Source organism: Crocodylus porosus, unplaced genomic scaffold (assembly GCF_001723895.1).
Source record: "Crocodylus porosus isolate Cpor-Errol unplaced genomic scaffold, CroPor_comp1, whole genome shotgun sequence".
Taxonomy (NCBI): domain Eukaryota; kingdom Metazoa; phylum Chordata; order Crocodylia; family Crocodylidae; genus Crocodylus; species Crocodylus porosus.
In genome coordinates this window covers 4185947-4207697 of record NW_017728951.1, presented here as the reverse complement: position 1 = coordinate 4207697, position 21751 = coordinate 4185947, and the positions used below count along the sequence as shown (strand labels likewise).

The 21751-nt window shown below is 38.1% G+C and overlaps 1 protein-coding gene across 4 annotated transcripts in view; it reads left to right on the top strand.

The window, feature by feature from the left end:
- Positions 1 to 21751, top strand: part of MGMT (O-6-methylguanine-DNA methyltransferase) — a 295191-nt gene that overhangs the window by 245927 nt on the left and 27513 nt on the right. For all 4 annotated transcript variants that reach the window (XM_019556150.1, XM_019556148.1, XM_019556149.1 and 1 more), the window contains one exon: positions 4959 to 5119. In XM_019556150.1, coding sequence (XP_019411695.1) covers positions 4959 to 5119 — 161 coding nt within the window. The remainder of the gene's footprint in view (positions 1 to 4958; positions 5120 to 21751) is intronic.

Genomic DNA, 21751 nt, shown 5'->3' with positions numbered 1-21751 from the left:
TATTCAGAAACTTCAAAAGAAACATTAGCCAGTGCATAAGAAAGTTTTAACCCAGGGAAAATGTTATATAAACCAAATTATCTGCTCTTCTTTATTTCTAGTAGACATTTTGGGGTTCCAGTTGAGGCATGTGGCATAATTGGGTCAGAGTATGGCTTTGACGTCCCAGAAAGTTAATAAAGTAGAAGTTCAATCCTAGAACTCCAAGTCATCCAGTCCAACCTCTTGCTTAGGGCAGAATCATTCCCATCAAACCATCCTAAACCTGTTTGTGTAACCTTTGAAAACTGTATGCACAACCCTCAGATAGCCTACTGCATTGTTTAGGTTCAAGAGTTGCTGCTACTATAAACCTAAAGACTAGGGACAGACATTCAAAACGCCTGAGCCCAAATTAATTGAATCTTTGCAAGTTAGTTTAACCTGGCTAGGCTGAACCAGTTTGTAACTGGACATACATTCTCTCTGAACTGAGGAAATTCAGGCACACGCCTGCTGTGGCTCAGGCTACAAGCCAGGGAGCGCTAGAGCAGCCCATCCACAGGGCTGAGCTGAGGGGGGCATGGCCAGGCCCTGGCAGGACCTCTGATTAGAGAGGGGTATAAACCCCACCCTGCCTTCATAAAACCCAGGCTTTTCACCACTCACTGCTCAAAGGGCAGGAGTGTTGCCAGACCCCAGATCCCTGCTAGCACTCTGAGGCAAGGTGGGGAGGGGGGTGCAGTGCATGCATCTATTGATGTTTCAGAAGTTTCATAAACAGTTTGACCCAACGCAGATATGTCTGATACTATATTCAAGTTTATCTCAAATTAATTTCAGCCATTTTCAAATTGGCTTATGTGCACTGAGTATCTGTTCTATTTCAGGTTTAAACCAGCTTCTGATCACTTAAACCGGTTTGTGTGTAATGCCTACGGTTTGTTTTTCCCTCAAAACAGAATCAGGGGTTGGAAGGGACTTTAGGAGTAATCTTGTCACCGACACAGGCTGCACTAGTCTTAAACCAGCCCAGACAAGTGACTGTCCAGCCTCTTCTTGACCTCGAGTGAAACACTTTTCCACAACTTCCATGGGCAGTGAAGGTGTTGTGCTGTAAATGCTATTTAACTTGTGGTGACATACTATGGATTGCTGTAGCAGTCCCCATTACCAATGCATACATCAGATTCAACAGATGGCTGTAGTTCAAATATCTGTTTAAAGAGAGTGATAGTTCAACAGATCCTTTAATATTGTTGCTTTCTATTAAAAATAGAACGAGTGGTCTGAAAGTGGGGTTGTGCCTTTAGGCAAAGTCCTGTGCAAGGGGTTGTGCATAAGCAACAGCAACCCGGCAGGATCCCTGGGAGCTCCTCTCTCTCAGAGAGATCCCTCTGGAGGTCAGTTCCATTCTTGTTTCCCTTCTTATGTCTGGGGAGAACCTTAGGCATAGAAAAACCTGGTAATTTTGCTACCATTGTGGAATAAATTGCACTGCCTCCATACCAGCTCAGCTCTAAAGGCAGGAATGGTAGGAGACAAAGCCAAGGGGCTGCTGTTCCTCACCCATTTGCTTCAGAGAAAGGTAATAGTGATTAGCCTGTAAGGGAGATAACAGAAGCTTCTTTTCCTTGCAGTATATGGTACAGTTAGGTACAGTTATAGCTATCCTTCACAATATTAAATAAACTGATATGAAACCATTTGAGTTTGTCAGCATCCTCAATGTGTGTGATGCCACTCCTGAGATACAGAGCAGAGAAGTCCATCAATTGTGCTGCAGACTTCAAAAAAACATTTTTTACTATAATTAATTATGTTGTAATGACTGTACAGTCTCCAGTGAAATGGGGTCCCTTTGGGATGAATGCTATACAGATGTCATCAAAAGGTAGTCCCTGGCCCAGAGAATTACAGACTGTTGTCCTAATCTAGCAGATGGGTCTGTGGACAGCTTCATGCTGTAACTGAGTAACTGAGTGATCTCAGTTACTTAGATATTTTCAGTGGTATTTTTTTAACTTGCAAAAATGGAACAGACTCTTCCCAGAAGTGGTGCAAGCACCTACTCTGGACACATTCAAGTTGTGTTTGAATGCTTATTTTGCTGGGATCATCTAGCCCCAGCTGACTTCCAGCCCCTTGTGCAGGGGCTGGACCTGATGATCTCACGAGGTCCCTTCCAGCCTTAATGTCTATGAAATCTATGAAGTTCATCACTCCTATAAACCAAAAGTAGCTAATAATTAAATTCTGGCCAGGTAAATAAAGGAAAGAGAAGTAAGAAAGCAATTAATTGCTAGACTGTTGGCAAACTTGCAGATTTGATTCTTTTTTAGTTTCTTCTGATTTTCTTATACTCCAAGTAATCAACTTTTCAACTATTACATTTTTAACAGATTGTTTCATGGTCTGTTGCATGCTTGCTGTCTCTCCCTGGTATTTTAACTTGCCTACCTTTGTGTCCCCATTCTGCTATATTACTTTCTTTCTAATCAGCAATTATGTGGCCTTCGGTGGTTAACAATTAGTTAGAAAATGAATTGGAGTTGGGGGGAATTGTAGGGCCATTTGATCATGTACCATTCAAACAGACAAGGGTTTCACTTCTGAGAGTAATCCCTAAAACAGCTTCTAACTATACATCATTTATCCTATCCAGAGGCAGAGACAAGAGTAGGTGTCTGATTACATTGATATCCTGTTGTTTTCAGTTTCATATGCATCTGTGGATCAAGCATTTGAGGCAGTTAGGTCTTGTTGCAAAGGTGCCTTGTGGCAAAAACAGACTTGGAGTCTTTTGTGTCATTACTGATATCACACATTTTTCATTTGCTTGGGCTTCTTATTAAGAGAAAATATTTTGTTAAATATCTGATACTTGGGCATGCTGGGAAATAGTCTAGGGTTCCCCCCCCCCCCAACTCTCAAGACTGGGTAGCTAATGGACTGAAGAACTTGGTTTTATCTCCCATTTCTCTCCTCCCCCCCCAACCTGGATTCTTCTGAATCCTGATTGCTGCCAGGACCATCTCTTCTTTTTCCTACTTCATAGCTGATTCTATGTACTATTCTGTCATAAAATAATTAGCATTAAGTTTTTAGGGTTCAGTGTTGAGTCATGTGAGGAACTTTTTTTTTTTTTAATTTCCTAGTGTCTAAACATTTCCAGGTAAAAACAAGAGACCAGGACTTCAATCCGAGCTGAGTTATCCTTCTTGGCACTACAGAAGATCCTGCCTTCCTCACCAGGCTGCTTCTAATCTATTTTAAAAGGATCAGAAATGCTCAGGGTGGCTTAGCAAAAAAGCAGTATAAACACTTAGTGCTAAAGGTTTCCTGATACTTAGAGTATGTCAGTAATTGGTGATGTCACTTCTGTTTCTCATAGGTAACTAGACTTGTCACCCTTCTCTTCTGTGCGTTGACTATGGGATAAGTTTAGTTTTGTTGATGCATAAAAAGGTATATTTTCCTGAATTTTCTGAGTCACATCCACAAACATTTGAGTTGTCCTGTGAGATTGGATATGCACCATTAGGAAATCTGCTGCAGAGTCCTTAATTGCTACTGCTTTACTTGACTGGAAGCACATGGATTAGAAAACAAAGTGGTGCGTCAGAGGAAAACTCCCCACTTTTAGTAACCTTCTCTTTATTCTGTCAAAACTGATCCATCTGAGATGTTTTAAATGAATGAATTGCTATTTTGTTACTGTCACTCAAGCTATCAAGAAGGTCAAGTATTGTGCGATATGCATGGATGCTGCATATAATGAAAGCAAGTCCAGCCATCTACTCTCATAGTCATGTTATAGTAACACTATTTAGGGTGTGAACAGGACCCCTGAATGGAAGAAAGACATCCTGAAATATATAGACATCTTGAAATATTTGTATTTAAGCAGCCTTTTAAAAGCCAATTAATTCTCATTTGTTTCCCTCTAATTCAATAAAGCAAGGGAACCCTGCAGAAATAGCTAGAGGAAGAAGTGGAAAATATGGTTCTGTGGAATGCTGTTTTCCTTTCAATAGCTCTGTGGTCCTTAAACTGTTTAGACTCAAGTAACCCCTCAAAAAAAAAAAAGCTAGTTCTTAGTTTTCACTTTTTTTTTTTTACTACAGAAAAATAATAAAGTAATTCTTCTGTTGCAAAGAACTCAGGCTACAGCAGGCAGAATAGTTTTAACGCTATGAATTCCTATCTGAAGTCTCTTGGTTTATCTTGTGAATCATGTTTGCAGAGCTAACAGCACTACCATTGTGTAGCACCTTGGGGCATCCTTGATCTCAAGGCACCCCAAAGTGCTCGCAGTACTCTTGGGTAGTGTTTGGGCTCTGCTGGGTTTCAAGGTATGAGAGAGAGCCACTAGCACCTCCTAAAGCAATGTAAAGAACATGCCATTTACAGTCCTGAGGATAGCTGAATTTTTGCAACTAGTTTCCTCTCTGCTGCTGTTCCCCACCTTTTTATGGACTGTTTCTCTCCCATATGATAAGTTAAAAGAAAGACACCTATGTGCATTTCTAAAAATAGGTTACTTTATTTACTGTTGTACTGAATTTTAAAAAACAAAATACTAGAGACAGAGAACATGGTTGAACACACAGTATTTTCGAGGTGTCTAATTCTAGTTCTTTAATGGTTATGAATATACATGTTATAGTGCAACAATAAATTATATATCTGTCATATGAATTTTACACAGTTTGATTCCTCTACACTGAAAAGCATCTTAACAGGCACTTTGTTCCAGCAGCAGAGTGTTACTTTACTGTTTTTCCTTTTGCTGATTTGATTTTCATTTTACTTCCTGTAATGGTATATTGTGTTGATGTTTATGGGGAAAAAATAAGTCCATGCAATACTAATTTTTCTTTCTTTTACTTTGATAAGTATTTTCTGTTTTTTTGCATACTGTGGTATTTAGCAGTTTGACTATTGAGCTTATCAAACTAATGTTATCATTTTTGCAGCACTAAGGAGGCCTCAATTACTTGTGAGCTATGTGAAGGCCCAGAGGAAATGACAGAACCACTGAAACAGTGCACAGCCTGGCTTTCGGCCTACTTCTGTGAGCCCTGGGTAACAGAGAAACTTCCTATACCTTCCTTTCACCATCCAATTTTTGAGCAAGGTTTGTAACCCAAGTAATACCGCAGTGTTTCATTTATGATGTTTTGACTTGATTAACTATCACTTACATCATATTCCCATTTTGACCACACTAGTGTGGGACATTTTTTACATTACTCTAAATAGAGCTGCAAGTATACTGTAGCTACAAGGGTTTGTAATCTCTAACTGCCCCAAATGGTTGTGTTAGTTTTGGCATGTGTTTCCATAATTCTTGGCAAAAGCAATAAAAATGATGCAGTTCAACTCTTGACATTTGCTGGCTGGAAGGCTTAAATATGAACACATCTGAATGGCAGTAAATTTTTCAATAAGCTTATTGTTAACTTAAACTATCTTTTTGCCAGCGACACAGGGAATGAGGCTTATAAATGGACAATTAGCCAGTTCTATAAACACAGTTGGTGATAGTTACGTTACATTAAGTAGCTATATTGTATCTTTTTGATTAGTTTTAAATTTGGTTTCTCAAAGTTATCACAGATAATGTTTTAATTTTTTTAAATGGGTGTAAAGAGCAAGTATTGTTATCCAAGTAGTAGTAATATTCATACATTTAAATAAAAACATGACTTGAGAGAAATTTCCGCTTACCATTTTCCATTTATTGCTTTTTTTTCCCCAAGACCTCTTAACATAAAAGTCAATTACATGAAGTGAAATAGTCCCCAGTAAAAAAAAAATCACTGTAGTTTGCTTTCTGCAGTGGCCTTTTCATGTCTCTCCATGAATGTAATCTTTGCCCATGAATAAAATGTTCATTTTAAGGGAATTGTGCTTTAAATATATTAGAGTCCATAATATTTATTACTAGGAAGTGGACTAGTAGTGCAGCCTCTATTATGCACTATAAGAGAGCATTGATGATTCCAATATAAACTTTTTAAAAAGTTATCTTTGATAATGCAGTTATAAAAATTCCTCAGTTGAAAACTGGAGCCAAATTATAATTCTCTTGTGCATGGAAACTGAGAAAAGTTGATTGTTTCTTCTTTCCCCATTCACTTCATGCTTCCCTGTATGATGCAGTCCCAGTGCTGTAACCAGCAGTAAGGGAGAGCAGAAGCAATTCCACCGTTGCTGATAGTAGTGCATTACCCACAGGGTTTGAATCTGGGGAAGGTATACCATGCCCTTCTTTGCACTAAGCTATGTTGCAGTGAATTTTTGAGGAAGCATGATGTCTGTCCAAGAATTCCAGGGGCATTGAAACTCCTCTGGAATGCTTGGGAACCTTCGTTAGAATTTTGGTACATATGGTCACAATTTGCACTTAAGTGTATTATACCTGCAAAACATGCATGTCTATGCAAAACCTTGTTTTTGTTCACAAAACAGGTAATTGTGCATGTAGCTTTCCATTTTACATGCACAACTCAAAGCATGTTCATGTTTTGCAGGACTTCTGTTTGCAGATTTCATTTACAAGGTCTGAACACAGATTATTACTGCCTCAAAATCTTATTGGATATTTATCAGTTTTCTTCTGTTGTGATACTTTTAAGTATCTAAAGACAACTTTTGATTGCAAAGTACAATTTGGCAAATTGTTAATCTGTACAATGATCTAATCACATATAAAAGTAACAACTTTGATCATCTGATCATAGGGTGTTTGTAGTGTATATGTTAAAGGTGTTTCTAAACACCTGTTTATGTGATTATAAAGGAGAGATGGCCACAAATGTTCAGTGGATCAGTAGAACTCATTTTGAAATCCCTCCCATCCCTAAAAGGGCATCTCTGATCTTGTTAGCCTAATTGCTCTACAGCAATTATATCAATGTCAGTGACACTGGGAGAGTTCAGAAATCAGACAGGAAGAGCAAAGATAGAGCTAGTGGGCTTAAAGGACTTCTTGGGGCAACATAAGCTGCTTCTCAAGTACTGGTTTTAATTTTGCCGCTCTCCAGTGCCAGACAAGTGGGGATAGTAAATCCAGGCAAGAGTTCAATTCATTTTTGTTTCAAATGCAGACAGGGGCAGGAGGTTGGAGGCCCTGAGAATTAAGTGTTGTAGTGTAAGAATAAGGTTTTCATATTGTGTTCTGCCTCTCCCTGGTGGTTCTGCAGCTCCCATCCATGGAACAGGTGTGGCTTTTTGGAGGTTAGGGCTTTGCAGCAAGCGTACCTTTCTGCAGATCAGGTTGGCCTCCCACTGCGTCTGAATTGTAATGTTTTGTGACCTTCTGTGCCACAGGTTCACAATTTTGGAGCCCTACAATAAGGTTTCCTCATATTAACATGTGCAGATCCAGGTTTTTTTAATTTAGTCCAATTATTTGCTCTTGAACTGCAACCAGGTGTATACACTTTATGGTAGAAAAAAGTGTGTATAAGGGAAATGCCAACACAGAATTAATTGGTACAAATCAAACTGGCTTGATACCTGCTTCTTAATATACTCTGTGACTTTCTCTCCTCAATAATCATTTCATATAATACAGAAATATTGCTGGATTGAATTGGAAGGTGTCTTATTGAATATGTATTTTTATTTCCTAAACTTATTATTTTAGAAAGTTTTTTTCATATGTAAAGCAAGGTAAAAAAAGGTCACACACAGGACCCAACATAATGGATTATGTTGTACATTTCAGATTACCTGTGAAGGCTGCCTTATGCCAGAATTACAGAATTGCTCGATTTTAAGATTTAAGTAGTTGTTTATATTCTCCACATTTACATTTGAAAGTGCTTACCCATGCTCTAGGCCCTTTAAAAAATAAAAAAAATTGACATAAGCAGAGGAATAATAATCCAAAGCTACAAAAACTAGCCCCATCAGATCAACCTCCTTATGCCAGTCAATCTGACATACAGTAGATTTCTTCAACCAACCATCCTGCAACCTAGCTTCTTTTCCACATTATCTACAAAAATGGGCTTATGGTACATCATACCTAAGTAACCTTTGGCTCTAATGGTCCAGGAGGAAATTGAGCTCCAGATTCAAGGGCATCCCTCACTCCTTAGAAATGCCCTACCTTCAACCCCTTTTCTTCTAAACCTGTGATCTGATAGCTCAACCACTTCTGTTGATATTAACTGACAAGTTATGACCTGAAAAAAGAACAGTTTCTCAGTTGAATTATAACCAAACTATGTAGGGTTTTATACATTTAAAAAAAGGCAAAATCACACTTGGAACTCCATCTGGAAATGGACCATTCAGAGTACCAGTGTAAAGTGCTTTTGGCATGAAGCACCACTCAATGATTGAACAAAATTGTACACTGACTTATGTTTATGGATGGTGTCGATGCACAGTCCCATGTGTAGAGCATGTTACAACAAGCTATTCTCAAAATCACAGAAGCTGAATTAACATTAGCAAAGTCTACATCTCAAAGAAAAAGTTTTGCTCTTGTTACAGAGCGCCGATTGAAGAAAGTCATCTTGGTCACAGCAGCTCCAAAGAATTCCTAATCTTACGGTTGTTTCTCTTAGGTGTAGAGCAGTGGTCACCAACCAGTGGATCTCAATCCACCGGTAAATCTTGGAGCCTCTTGCGGTAGATCTTGGAGTCAATCCGACACTGGGGTGGAGGGTTGAGTGCCTGCATGCATGCACATGCGCACTCCAGCCCAGCAGGTCAGTCCATGGGGGAAGGGTCAGGGACTAGATCGAGGCCTCCGCAGTGAGGGACAGTGCTGCAGAGGCAGAAGCAGGGGTAAATTGAGTGGGCCCTGGCCAGATGGGACTTACCTGTGAGGGAGGTGTGCCCCCAAATAATTCTTCCTCCCTCTGCCTCGATCTGTGCCCCCCATCTCTCCCCACAGATTTACCTGCTGGGGTGGTGGGGAGGGTAGTAGCAGCGCACGGTAGATCTTGGGTTGCTTTTAAAATGCTAAAGGTGATCTCCTACTTAAAAAGGTTGGAGACCAGTGGTGTAGAGCATCTGTGAAGGCTGTATGCCACAGATATAGAGCATCCTCAGTTTCTACTGCTGTGCCTTTTGTATGTTAGTGTTCAGCTCTTGCAACTCAAGCCCCAGAAGTCTCAATTCACACAGAAATAGACAACAGGCTTGGGTGATAGAAGTCTGCCAACATTTACATGAAGTAACTGCATTCTTTTATTTCTGTTTTTCCCCTTTTTTTCTATATACCTTCCAAGCTTTAAAGCAAATGAGACATGAATTCTACAAACAACTTTCTTCACTACTCATTCCTTATTTGGTTCCTTGGAAGTACTGCCCCTTCCTGCAATGAGATGGGGGTTGTGTGAAATAAATAATATCCACTCATAATTAAACAATCGTAAAGTATATGTACCAGAGGGTGAATTTTATATTGCCTGTTCCATCTTAATTTGGTATTTTCTGACTTTCAGGAACACACTTGGCAACCTAAATGCTATCCTTTAATGTATTTTTTTAATCCCATACCTACGGTTGTTTAAAAGTAAAATGGAAAAAAATTGTAATAGCTCTTCATCATGGACAGTCAGCGGGAGGGTTTGAACCTTTATCTGGGCTACTGAACGAATGACATTAGATGGCAACAAGAAAATGCTATTCCAAGTAGGGCTCAACTTTAGGGTTGTATGCCGAGTCAATGGACAGTTCAGTAATGCCTGACTCTCCTTCTTCCTGTCCTTGAGGGCTGCAAGTCTTTTCCCCAGGGAGATAATATAAGTGACTAAAATCATCTGTGGAGCTGGTCTGGGTTTTTCTCAAGTCCTACTTTGCTTTGGGGTCCCTAAGCAGTGCATGATGTATGCTGCCAAAATTTTGCTGACAACATAGGCAAAAGAAGGGAAATAGCAACTTTCAAAAGTCTGTATCTCAGCCAGAGCTTAGTGGATGCATCTTGGAAGGCATTCACTAGAAAGGAGAATAGCAGCATTGCTAGTATTGTCACAGCATGGTAAAATCACTCTCCAAAAATTAAAAGTCCATCTCTTACCATCAGGAAAGAGGGTTAATAGTCTCTTGATCACTTTCTACCCCATTTCAAGAAACATGTAGCAGTAGCTCTTTGTTTTGTTGCCATATGGGGGAAAAAATGATACTAAAAGTAAGAAATAAAAAAAATAAAAAGGGCAGTCTCCTGCAAGGCAATACTAGGAAAAAAACAGCTATGTATATTTTTCTTGTAACTGTTTTGGAAGAGCACTTGCCCACAAAAATTGAATTGCCAGAGGTCAAATGTTCTCTCTATGTAGTTGTATTTTTGCAGTTGCAACTCCAAATAAAATGTACACGTTTTCTGAAGATAGTGGAGTTATAGTTCAGTTTGTTCCTTTAAACAACAGATTCAGCATCACATGAATTTTTATACTCAAAAAGGATTGTTTTTGAAAACTGTACTTCTTATACTTAAAATGGGTATACAGTCCACTGTATATCCAAAGTATTCTCTTACATTTTAGTGAGATTGTCAGATACTTGTCTGGTGTATAAAGGCACATATGTGAATGAAAGGTTACCAGAATAAGAAAAGCATTTACAGTGTTGAGGTCAATACATATAATTTTTCATTTGCTTTAAATTAAAGCTTGTAAAAATTGGTGACCTTGCTGAGATATTACCTAGTGAAGCTCGAAGGTTTTAAACCTTCAGATGCCAGTTTATTGATTACAACAAGGTAGCAACTTTATATACTCTAAGTGGGAAAGAAACAGCTGATGAAAATGTAATTCTTTAAAACTTGAGCTAGTGAACTACTTTTTCAGGGGCATCAGAAGCAGAAAGCTAGGTCTAAGGCCTTCCAAAGCTACAAGTGGAAAAGGTAAGAAAAAAAGGACTGATCAAAAGAATAGGAATAGATGGAAGACACCCATGAATTTAAAGATACCACTGCAAACTGTCAGATGTCCTGAATCAATACAGCAAGGTCACTGCATGGCAAGCATGAACATTTTTATATAGTGGAAAATATAACCTTATATATTGGTGATTTGAAATTGTGAAGAGAAAAGGAAACACTTGAAAGAGAAAGAGAGACAGCAAACAGAAATAGGGAAGTAAAATTGAACTATGAATGGTTTAAGTTGTTTGAAATTCAAAATAATGATAAAAATGAAAATACATCCTAAAGGTGAACTGAAAGCTTTTTATTTATTAGAACACAATTATAGTATTTTGAGCTATTCATCTACTAACTTATCATTTCTTTAATAATTGCAGTTGAGGAATATGCTGAGGAATCTTCAATTTCTATGGGGTTTTCCAGTGTTAATGGAAAGGTTGTGTTGTAGGACTGATTTATATTATGCATCTATTTAGATTCTGAGTGCAGTTGGTTCAACAGAATTGTGAAGACAGAGAAGAGGTAAAGTTATGTGAATAATCTTAATGATGTATTTCGCTTCATTTTTAATATGTAATCCTAATGTTGGGGGAGGAGAGGTTAAGAAATACACTATGGATACTTGAGCTGTTTCCCCTGAGCATTTACAAGTTGTTCTGGATTGACTGAGATTTTGATAAGAAATTTCCTTTAAAAGTTTCCCCTGAGCATTTACAAGTTGTTCTGGATTGACTGAGATTTTGATAAGAAATTTCCTTTAAAAGTTTTAATGTACTGAGGCATGAGACTTAAGACAAGTAGCAAGATACAATGTTGAGGGATAGCGGAGGGCAGCAGAGGTTGAAAATCTTCTGCTCACAATGCTGTCTGCTTGCCCTTTAAATATAAAAATTGTGAAAACTCATTATCTTTTTTTCTAAATCAGCATATTAAAGCAAAACCACGATATTTCAAGATATGTGAAGTTTTGCCCAGTGTCTGGTGGTTCCCAACCTTGGGTCGTGACCCAAATGAGGGTTGCAAGGGCAATGCCGATTGCGCCACACACAAACAACAAGCACACACAAACAACAAGCCACGGCACGCACCAGGAGTGCCCCCGGGCTGCTGCCACTGCCCAGCAGTGGGTCGCAGCAAAAAAAGTTTGGAAACCATTGGTTTAGTTGCATGGAAGAAAAAAATGTCCATTTCATTTCTTGTAACTTATCAAAGGACAAATTTTGCTTAATTTTTGCTATAACCGATATGCAACCCACTGGAGAGTGTATTTAATATATATCTTGAGGGTATTATTTATAGTCCATATATGGACTGTTGTTTCTGTAACTTCATTAGATGTGCAAATGTTTTCTAGGAACTTTAATAGAAATGTGTTTTACAGTAGAGAGAAATGATACAATGCTATAAAAAAAAAAATTCTCAGGCAGATTATTAGTACTTCACATAGCTGGACATGGCAGATTCAAGTGCAAAGAGATGACAAGTTTTCATATTTCTGTCTGCCAACAGGAAATTCAAATTCCATAGACTGGCAGCTTCTTTTATTACCATTTCATGTGAGAATAGCTTTGATAAGCAGAAAGTCACTGTTTTGTTACACGTTTAATGGATTTTTACAATCCAATACCTTCCTACAATGCTCTTCAAATAGAAATCAACCCTTACCCCACCTTCAAAAAAAGAAAAGGGAAAAAAATATTCCTGCTACTTTTATGTCCTGACTCTCATTCTCAGCCCATCTTCAGTCTGGCCCCTCTATTTTGTGTCAACAAATAATCAAACTTACAATAAATTCTAGACATGATCGTTAATAAGAAAGGGGCTGATGCAACTTCTTTCTCAGTCAATGAAAAGATTTCCATTGAGTTTTCTCAGAGTGGTTTTGGGTCTTAGTTTGTAGGCATACATCTAACTTCTTACCTTTGTACTCACTGATAAGTGCGGGCATAAACATGATGGCATCATTATTTGCGTGTATAAACTGTCTTCATAAAATGCTAGGCCTTCTATGAAAAATGCACTGTTGGAACAAATGTAAATTATGGTCTTTGTGATGTCTTACAGTGTACAACACCTTTAAGCTGTATTGTTTCTATGGCATTCAGAGTTGAGGGGAAGGAATTGAATGGAGTGATTCAGTAGAACTAGGTAGAGACCCACTGTGTCTGGGGCTCAGGACTAGGTAAGAGACATCTAGAGATGCTACTAATGGCTGCCAGTAGTATTTCTACTGGACCTACAAGCTTTTCCTCAACTCCCCGTACACATGGTCCTGTACTCTGGTAGCTAGAATATGTTTCCTATAGGCCTAATGGCTTCCCCTTGAAAATACCCAACTCCAATTTTGATTGACTCCCATATGGGTGCACTAAGTCTTGCATTTCTCAGAGCCTTCAGTTTCTTCACTTGTCTTTCTACAATATTAATAATGCACTAAGTATTTTTGTGTGTGTGTTTGTTCATGGGGATGATAGACCAGAGTTAATTATATTTCATTCTTTTTAAAAGTAGCATAATACCTTTCGTCAAAATCTCTGGAAAAAAATAGTGATGATATCAGATAGAATAGCGGGGAAACCAAGTATCAATGTGCAAATTAAGGGGAATAAACATATGACTTTTATAAAAATAAAATTTAAATTTATCAATTTTATGTGGTTCTCTCCAAGTGGCAGTATAGGAAGGTAAGAAAGTAAGATTCTCTTTTTCTGTTCTGCCTGTTTTAGTTTGTTTAATTTTCCTGAAACTTTTTCTAGACCTGTAGCACATTTAATAAATGATTTATTATATAAGCAAGAGAAGAGGCACAAAAAAAGCATTTCATAAACTACCTACCCTCACATATGAACTTTTAACTGAGCTATTGTACTTATTTCAGACTGATGAGAGAAACGTACATCAATATTGATGACATCTTGAAAAGTATGTTGCTTTGAAATGTTTTGTTTCAGATGTCGCATAAATGTATTTAGTGTGACTGTTACTATGGTAACCGCTTTGTTTCCTTTACTAAATGCCATTGTTAATTTTTTCACAAAACATATCAGAAAATGTTGTTGTGGGATTTCCAGCAGGCTTTATGCATCTTCTCTTTATATATATTCATTTAGGTTGGAAGGGAATGAATTCTTGAATACAGACACTTTTACTACTTGACCTGAGTATGCCCCTTTCTCACCTGAAATCAAGCCTTTTGCTATATCTCCCTTCAGATTGTATAAGTGTAAATGTTTTAGAAAAAAGGAGTTACTGAACTGCATAAACATATTTTTTTCACTGAAAATTTGCATCCCATACTCTTTTCAGACTAAAATATGCAAGAACAACATAAGTGGCACACTTTTTTTTCATGAATTGGGCTTTTGATGTTCAAGAGGAGCCAGTATTAAAGGACATCCCTAGAAGGCTGTAGAAATTGTTCCTATTTATGACAAATGTAAAACAGTACAAATCTAGCTGAATATTATGGTGTCATTAGTTTGTGAATCGCATCCTTGAAAATAACTGTGGAGGAGCCAAATCGGTTTAAAAGAAGATAACAAAATGGTTTAAGCTACTTAGGTTGAATGCCAATTATATTTTAATATTCAACTGAGCATATTTTACTAAGAAAAAAGGCAGCGTCGACGCATGCATAACTCATTGGCAGCGTCGACCAGCTGTGCCACTCTTCTCTTCGAATCACTTTGTGCATTTTAGTAGCATGGTAATTTAGTAGAGAACTACCTGAGTGATGGCATTTTCAATGAGCAGGTAATCTACAGAGAATTTTTATATGGTTATGAGTTCTGTGCTTCAGCCTGGCAACACAAAAATACATCAAGACCAATTACGGTATCAACTTTCAGCGTGATACCCTTGCCACGCAAGTGCATGTATTTCTGCCCCAGGCATTTCAAATTGCATCTAATTTGAAATCTTTGGGGTTTTAATTAAATTTCAGAATATATGGAATTCTTCATTAGTACCTGCTCTGAATAGCAGATTATACTTCTCTCAGTCTCTCGTTAAAGAAGTAGGCTGTAGTAAATAGCATGTTCAAGAACTGATCATTTGTGGTGCCTGGATATTGGGAACAGAAATAGTGAAATGCAAAATAATATCAAAAAGATTATTAGTCCAGTGAGGGACTCTTGATTTGTATTTTAATGGAATTTTACATTTCTCTTAATGATTTGCAAATTGTCCTCTGATTATAAGATGCATTAAGCTTTTCATTTTAATGGCGAGACACAGCCATTAGCAGAATTTTTTTTTCTGTCTTCTTTTTAGAGTGCTTCCCTGCAGCAGATAAATATTGAAACCATTAACACCTTTTGATGTACTTTATAGTGCTGCAGCCTGGACCAGTACATGAATGAATGTGGGCTTTTATATTTTAGCACTTTGCTTGAAGCTCATGATTGTCTTTACATGGGTGAACAATGAATGAAACTAAAACTACAACTCTTTTTTGGTCAAACAAGAAAATAAAAACTCATTTCCATACAGTTAATATGCCAAATGCTCCAGTAAACATTATTGATATTTAATGCAAAAAAACCCATATACATGTCAATAAAGGTCTTACTTTTTTATCTGAAGAGAGGTGGGTTAAGGTTGATAGTCTGACCTTAACTGACCATTCATTAGAGGGAAAGTATTAAGAAGTTGGAGTATCAGTTTTTATTAAGAATTCAGAGCAGTTTATCATCCTAATGTGAAAGATATGAGACCATAGCTCCCTGTTTTCAGATATAAGAATATGCATTTTCCCTTTGTGTCAGCCTTTATTTTGAATTTTCTGGCTGTTGTCAATTTAAAGCATGCCCTTAATGTTGTCTAAACACATTTTTCTGTATGTGTTAATTTCATGGGGTTTATCAAGACAGCCTGAAATGAGAAGGAAAGTATTTTATGTCACGTATATAATGTGTATTATTCCCAGATAGTATGGAATTCTGTAAAGAAATTGGCCTTTTCTATCAGGTAAATATGTGTAACCCTTCTGCCAGATGTCAGTCGGCAGCAACAATGGCCAGGTTCAGTTTTTGGTACTAAATATATTTTACCTGATCTCAAGTCCCTACCCTGGGAAACGCTAAATGAATTACATAGACAAAACCCCCTCCTCACAAACAGTGTAAACACAAACGCAGATATATTACAAAAAACAGAGAAAAACACCAAATGCAGTTTAAAACACTACTCACTACACAGCAAAGTCTATGGGTAGCACCCTCTTAGGGAGGCTTCACCTGTATTCAGGCAGTCTGGGATTTAGGGTCTCCCCAGTGGGTAGTTCTGGGGGCCTGCACCCCTATATCTGCCCTTCAGCAATAGGCTGGAGAAGGGGGCCCACATCAGAGAGTGCTATGAGCTGCTGCTTGGGTTCAGTGCCGTGGGGAGCTGCTTGAAAGCATGGGTCCTCCTGCATTGCAAGGAACTCCATTGCTCCTGGAGAAGTAGTGGAGCACCAACCTCAACTTCCACATGGTGGGTTTGAGGGGTTAACTGTGTTTTTTGTCAACATACTGCACTCCAGAATTCCTAATCCCAATCCCAGCTCTGCTGGGCAGAAAGCTGCAAAAGAGCTTAGAGGAAAGGTCAGGCCTATCTTGGCCCAGGCCTGAACTACATCTAGCGCCCAACCGGACCACTTGGTTGGGACATAATCTACAAAAAGGACAGAAGGAGGCCCAGGCCTATCTCTCTGGGCCTGAACTGGACAGCAAAAAGCCAGCCAGGCCTATACTACACGGAGGCCTGTATAAACAAAAAGTAGTACTAGGTCTCACCCTGGCTCAAATCTGCCAGCTAAACATATAGCTGACGTTCAGCCACACAGCTAGACTGAAAAGCAATAGCTGTGAAACAGCAAGAAGGGTCCTGCAGCCTGGACATCCAGTCCCAGCTATAGCACTGAGACACGGGGGCCAGTAACTGCCAGGACCTATTCCTGGGCATCTTGCTCCAGAGGTTAATACCCCCATAGCATTAATCCACTTAAGAAAAAAAAAGAGGGGAAAGAGGGAGGAAATAGGAGTCTCCAACTCCGGGATAGATTTTCCCTTCCTGTACTTTAGGCTTTCCTGTCACATAGCTTTTGCTTGCCTCTCCAGTGAAGAGGGTGGGGAGCCCACTTCCCCTCTCCCCCTCCCCCCGCCAAGGGAGCTGGTTTTCTGGCTCCCAGTTCAACTGTGTAGCTCTCAATAGCCCCAGGAGAAAAAGCTAGAAACCTTAGATGAGTTGTTCTTATATACCTAGTGTGACATCACCCAAGCCTTGTCCAATTAGGGAGTGCCACACTACAGCCTCTCTCTTAATCAGTTTGCCCAGAGCATCTGCTTCCTCTGGCCAATGAGGCCAAAGGGTTTTACATATTTTGCCCAGATACAGGTCTCAACTTGCCATATGCTGAGCGCATGCCCAAAACAAGAAAGGCCATCTTGCCCACATAAAACACACACACACAACACACAAACCAGTGTGTGGCGGGTGTTACATATGTATTTAGGCAGGACTGAAAGTCCTATAATACCTGAAAAACTAGAATGGTTCTTTCATAAAGAGATTAAGTAAATTGGTTATTTTGGGGAGTTTTCATTTGTGTTCCTCTTCTATTTTCCTCTTCTTCATCCCTACCCCTTTGGGCACCTGTATTTCATCTCATCCTTCTCAATCTTCTTTTTCCTGGCACAACACTGTGTTATAGGAACTATGTCCAACCTGGATGACTATTTATGATCTACTTACTTAATTTCAAATCCCAGTCTGTGAACAACTGGCCTTGAGGGCCATGATGTGACTATTCATGTTAGTAAAGTTACCTGCATGTTTATTGGCAAGGTTCATCTTTGTTTGACTACTTGGATGCTCACGAGTTGAAATTACAGTAGTACGGTAGTCATACAAATGCCCAGGTAATACTATCACTGTCAGTCTGGTGGCTAAATAACTTTATAAAATGGTGTATATGTATTATATAGCTCATTGATTAAATATATATTCCTGTGAAATATAAAAATCCCTTTATTGTTAATGTAAATCCTGTGGTTGAACTCGGGAAATTCCAAAAGTAAATTGCTGCGCCTTAATTCTAGTTCCTTTTATATATGTCTAGATGATATATTATATACAATACCTGCAGTTATTAATTCTATATAAGAAAATGCAACCTACCAGAGGCTTGATTTTATATATTTGCCAGATAATAATTCAAACTAATAATGAATTGATACAAGCATAATAATAGTTAATTTAATGAAAACATAAAGTGCTGTGCCAGTTAAATTTTTCACAGAATATTATTTTTTGTTTAATTAATAACAAAAATATAATCTTTTAAATAAAGTTACTACTTATAGTTCTTTAATAAACTAGTGAGGGATTTTTATTCTGCTGTATTCATACACAACACAATACACATGCATTATATTTCAAAATTAAAATATTAATTTTCTAGGGCAGTTATCTTTGGCAACAGAGTCTTCACAAAGCAACAGAGGGTGCAAATTCCTTGATCCAGAGCCATTTGGGAGTGGATATTTGGGACCATATTGAAAAATGAAACTATAAAAACACCTCATCAGTGTAATTCTAAGTGGAATTATATGAAAAAAGCAATTATGCTTGGAGCAATGAGAACTACAAGAGAAATGGTCTCACATCTCATCCTATCTCCCCATTTTGCACAAAGGTCCTTTGCAAGCAGTCTGAGAAACCTAAAGAAAGAACTGGAAATTATACATCCTTTCTGACATAATCAGATCTTTAACAGTCATAGTAAGCTTTATTGTTATACAACCCTTTTTTGAAATACATATGGATAATTTTTCTAATGTTTCATGACCTCACTGTTATCCTTTTTCATGGAGAGTGTTAGTTGTTCTCTAAGTAAATTTCCTGGGGTACTTTAGGTTCATAATGAAGAGGGTAGTAGACTTCAAAATAGCAGCTTGGAAGAACAGTATACAATTGTACAGTACAACAGGACAATATGGATCATACACCCATTCATGTAAAAACAGTTTGTAAAATATCATTTAATGTAGTGAGGGTGTTAGTCAAACTGTGCTCCAGCTGATGTCAAAACTGATGGGCATACTCCCATTGATACTGATAGAGCATGAATGGGCCAATTGTGATAAAAAGACTGTTTAGGACTTAATGCATGAGAGCATGTTCCATATTCCAAATTGAAAGGGTCACAGTTTTAAAACTATGGAACTAATTTTTTTCAAACATGTCTTGAACCATAAATCTCCTGTGAGTCTGACCAAGTAACTAAGCCTGAAGTCTAACAACAGCAATTTAAGATTACAAATGATATAATGCTTCATTAGAACTGTGAACAGGAAACCATATTGCACATAGTCTGTATTCCTTCTGTCTTCCTTCTGTGAGACTAAATGAAACCCCCTTCCTAAACCTGGACTTTAGTGTTGCGTGTAATAATAATGGAATGTCTTAACACAACTTTCTGCACAAACCAAGCAGGACCTCCCTGTCTGCCCATGGTGTACTATAACCAGATGCTCATACTCACCATTCTTAGAGCCTGGTGGGTTTAACAAGCTGCACCTGCCACAGCTTATTGGCAAAACTTACTTAGCAACTTCAGACAGCTTTATAAGCCCTGTTAACAAAGGGGTCAAAAGAGGAGGCAGGTCCTGTAAACTTGTTATGGTAACACATGAAGGTGTGTATTTTTTTTTCAATGTCCTCATAATGCAAATACAGTTGAATTGAATTTGCTCCACCTTTTTTTGTTAAGGAACAAGAAAAGGAACTTTCATCCAGTTCAGTCATGAAAATGTTAATACATAGAAATTCGTATATGAAAACTGTAATCAACAGAAAAAGAAGGGTTAAAGTGGAATTTGGTAGTATATGCTGTAGTAAAAGCTACAGTGCATGCTATAGTTAATTGAGTTAGAAGATTACGGGCCAGGTTCTCATCAGTGTTTTCATTCCTATGTGAGCCTGGAATCTAACAATTCCAGGCTAGTAAGGAATGCTCTTGGCGCATATTACTCAGGTTCTTGGGTCTATGCCTCTTATTCTGCAATGAGCACTGTAGCTGGGTTAGAAATATAAATTAAAAGAAACCAAATTATTTCCCATATTGGACTGTAATTTCAAATTTGTCTGAATTTTCTGACCAGCTCTCTTTGTGACTGAAATAGGCTCTGGAAATACTCTTATGAGACCTCTTGGACAAGAAAGGATGCCTCATTGTGTAAGTTTAAAATTGGCATTTATTTATATTAAATGATAAAGATATTTAATGAAAAACTCCCTCCATTATGTACAGATACAGTATTCAAAGACATCCTTAATTTTTAGATGCACTAAAACTGCAGTTCCTTTTGACTTCAGTTAATGCATTGGGGCTTGTTATGTGTGAAAATCAGATCTTAGTAGACTTCATTTTCTCTGTTTGCAGGAACCATTTTTGGCTTTTCAAATAAATCCTTTTAGTAATTCGTAATTTCACTACAAACCTTTACCAAAAAAGGAGCATTTGGGGGTATATTTTCATAGTTGCTGCCTTCTAATATTGATGATGGTATGTTTGAAAGTGGCCTAAAATCAACTCCTTACAAAGGAGTTAAAATATTTGTTCTTTGAGTGCCATTTTGAATGGCGAGCATAGGCCTGGAGCAGATTTCTGTACCTGAGTGTTAAACCCTTAGATATGGGGCTTATTAGAAATGCTGACAGATTCTTGTTGGTACTGTTAGCACTACAAATGATTGTATTCTAACAGCTATATAAGATCTTAACTTACTCTCATCCAACAGCCATAAAACAAAGTCAGGTTATTTTGTCCAAAAACACAACATTATACAAAAATTGAAAGTTCTGATTTACAAGACAGGCTTTAAACCTTCCAAATTGAGACCTTTAACTGTGTGTATATTTTAGACTTTTTTAAGCAAGTTGTATAATGAGTCCATGAAAAGTCTTAATATCTTGTCTGTACCTTTTCGAATCTGTCAGGAATTATCCTCTTACAGCTTGTTAATAAAGCTATTGCCACTTCTAGAACAGTTACAGTGCCCATGCAGACTGAGGATTTAGTCCTCATGTGAAGGATCAAAACTATGTACAGTGAAGACAAGAGTCTGGTAAGGAGGGAGGGGGGAGTAGGAAGAAGGAGAGAAACCGTTAAAGATGATGTAGATTATTGCTTTTTATGTATTAGGTTCATTAGTAAGAGCATAATTCTGAAGCTGTTTTAACAAATGCTCAGTTTCTTGCATTAAAATAAGTAATCTGTTAATACCACAGTGAAATACCTGTTGAATTAATAGTTTATTAAAAATAAGTAAGATGTACCCAGAGATTAAATTTAAATGCACCATTTATTCTTTACATGTATTGACCTGATAATAATGTAAATAGCTATGAATTTTCTGTGCACTATGACACCTGTATCCATCCTAAAGCAGTATAACAAATGTTAGAATGTAGCTTTTCTCTGTTTTTACATTTAAAAGACTTTCATTGTATCATAATTTTAAAAAACAACAAAACAACCCTGTATTATAAAACATAGAAAAAGGGGGGTGGTGAAGCCTCCAGACAATGTACAAACTCGTGCTGATGGAGTTTCCTATAGGGCAGCAGTGTTCAATTAGCAGCCTGCAGATGTATCCAGCCATGAGGAGTTAAGTTGCAGCCTGCAGGCTCCCAGTTGGCCCTCACTTCCCACCCCTGTCTTGCTCCTGCTCCTCTGGTAGTAGCAGAGTCTCTGGGGCAGGGCAACATGGCAGGAGGGGGCCTGGTAAGCTAGGGTAAGCATAGCTAGCGGAGGGTTCATGATACTTGTGCAGCAGCACCCCATGAGAAAGAGGGAAGGAGCGCATCCACATGGCAGCTGTGGGGGGTCTT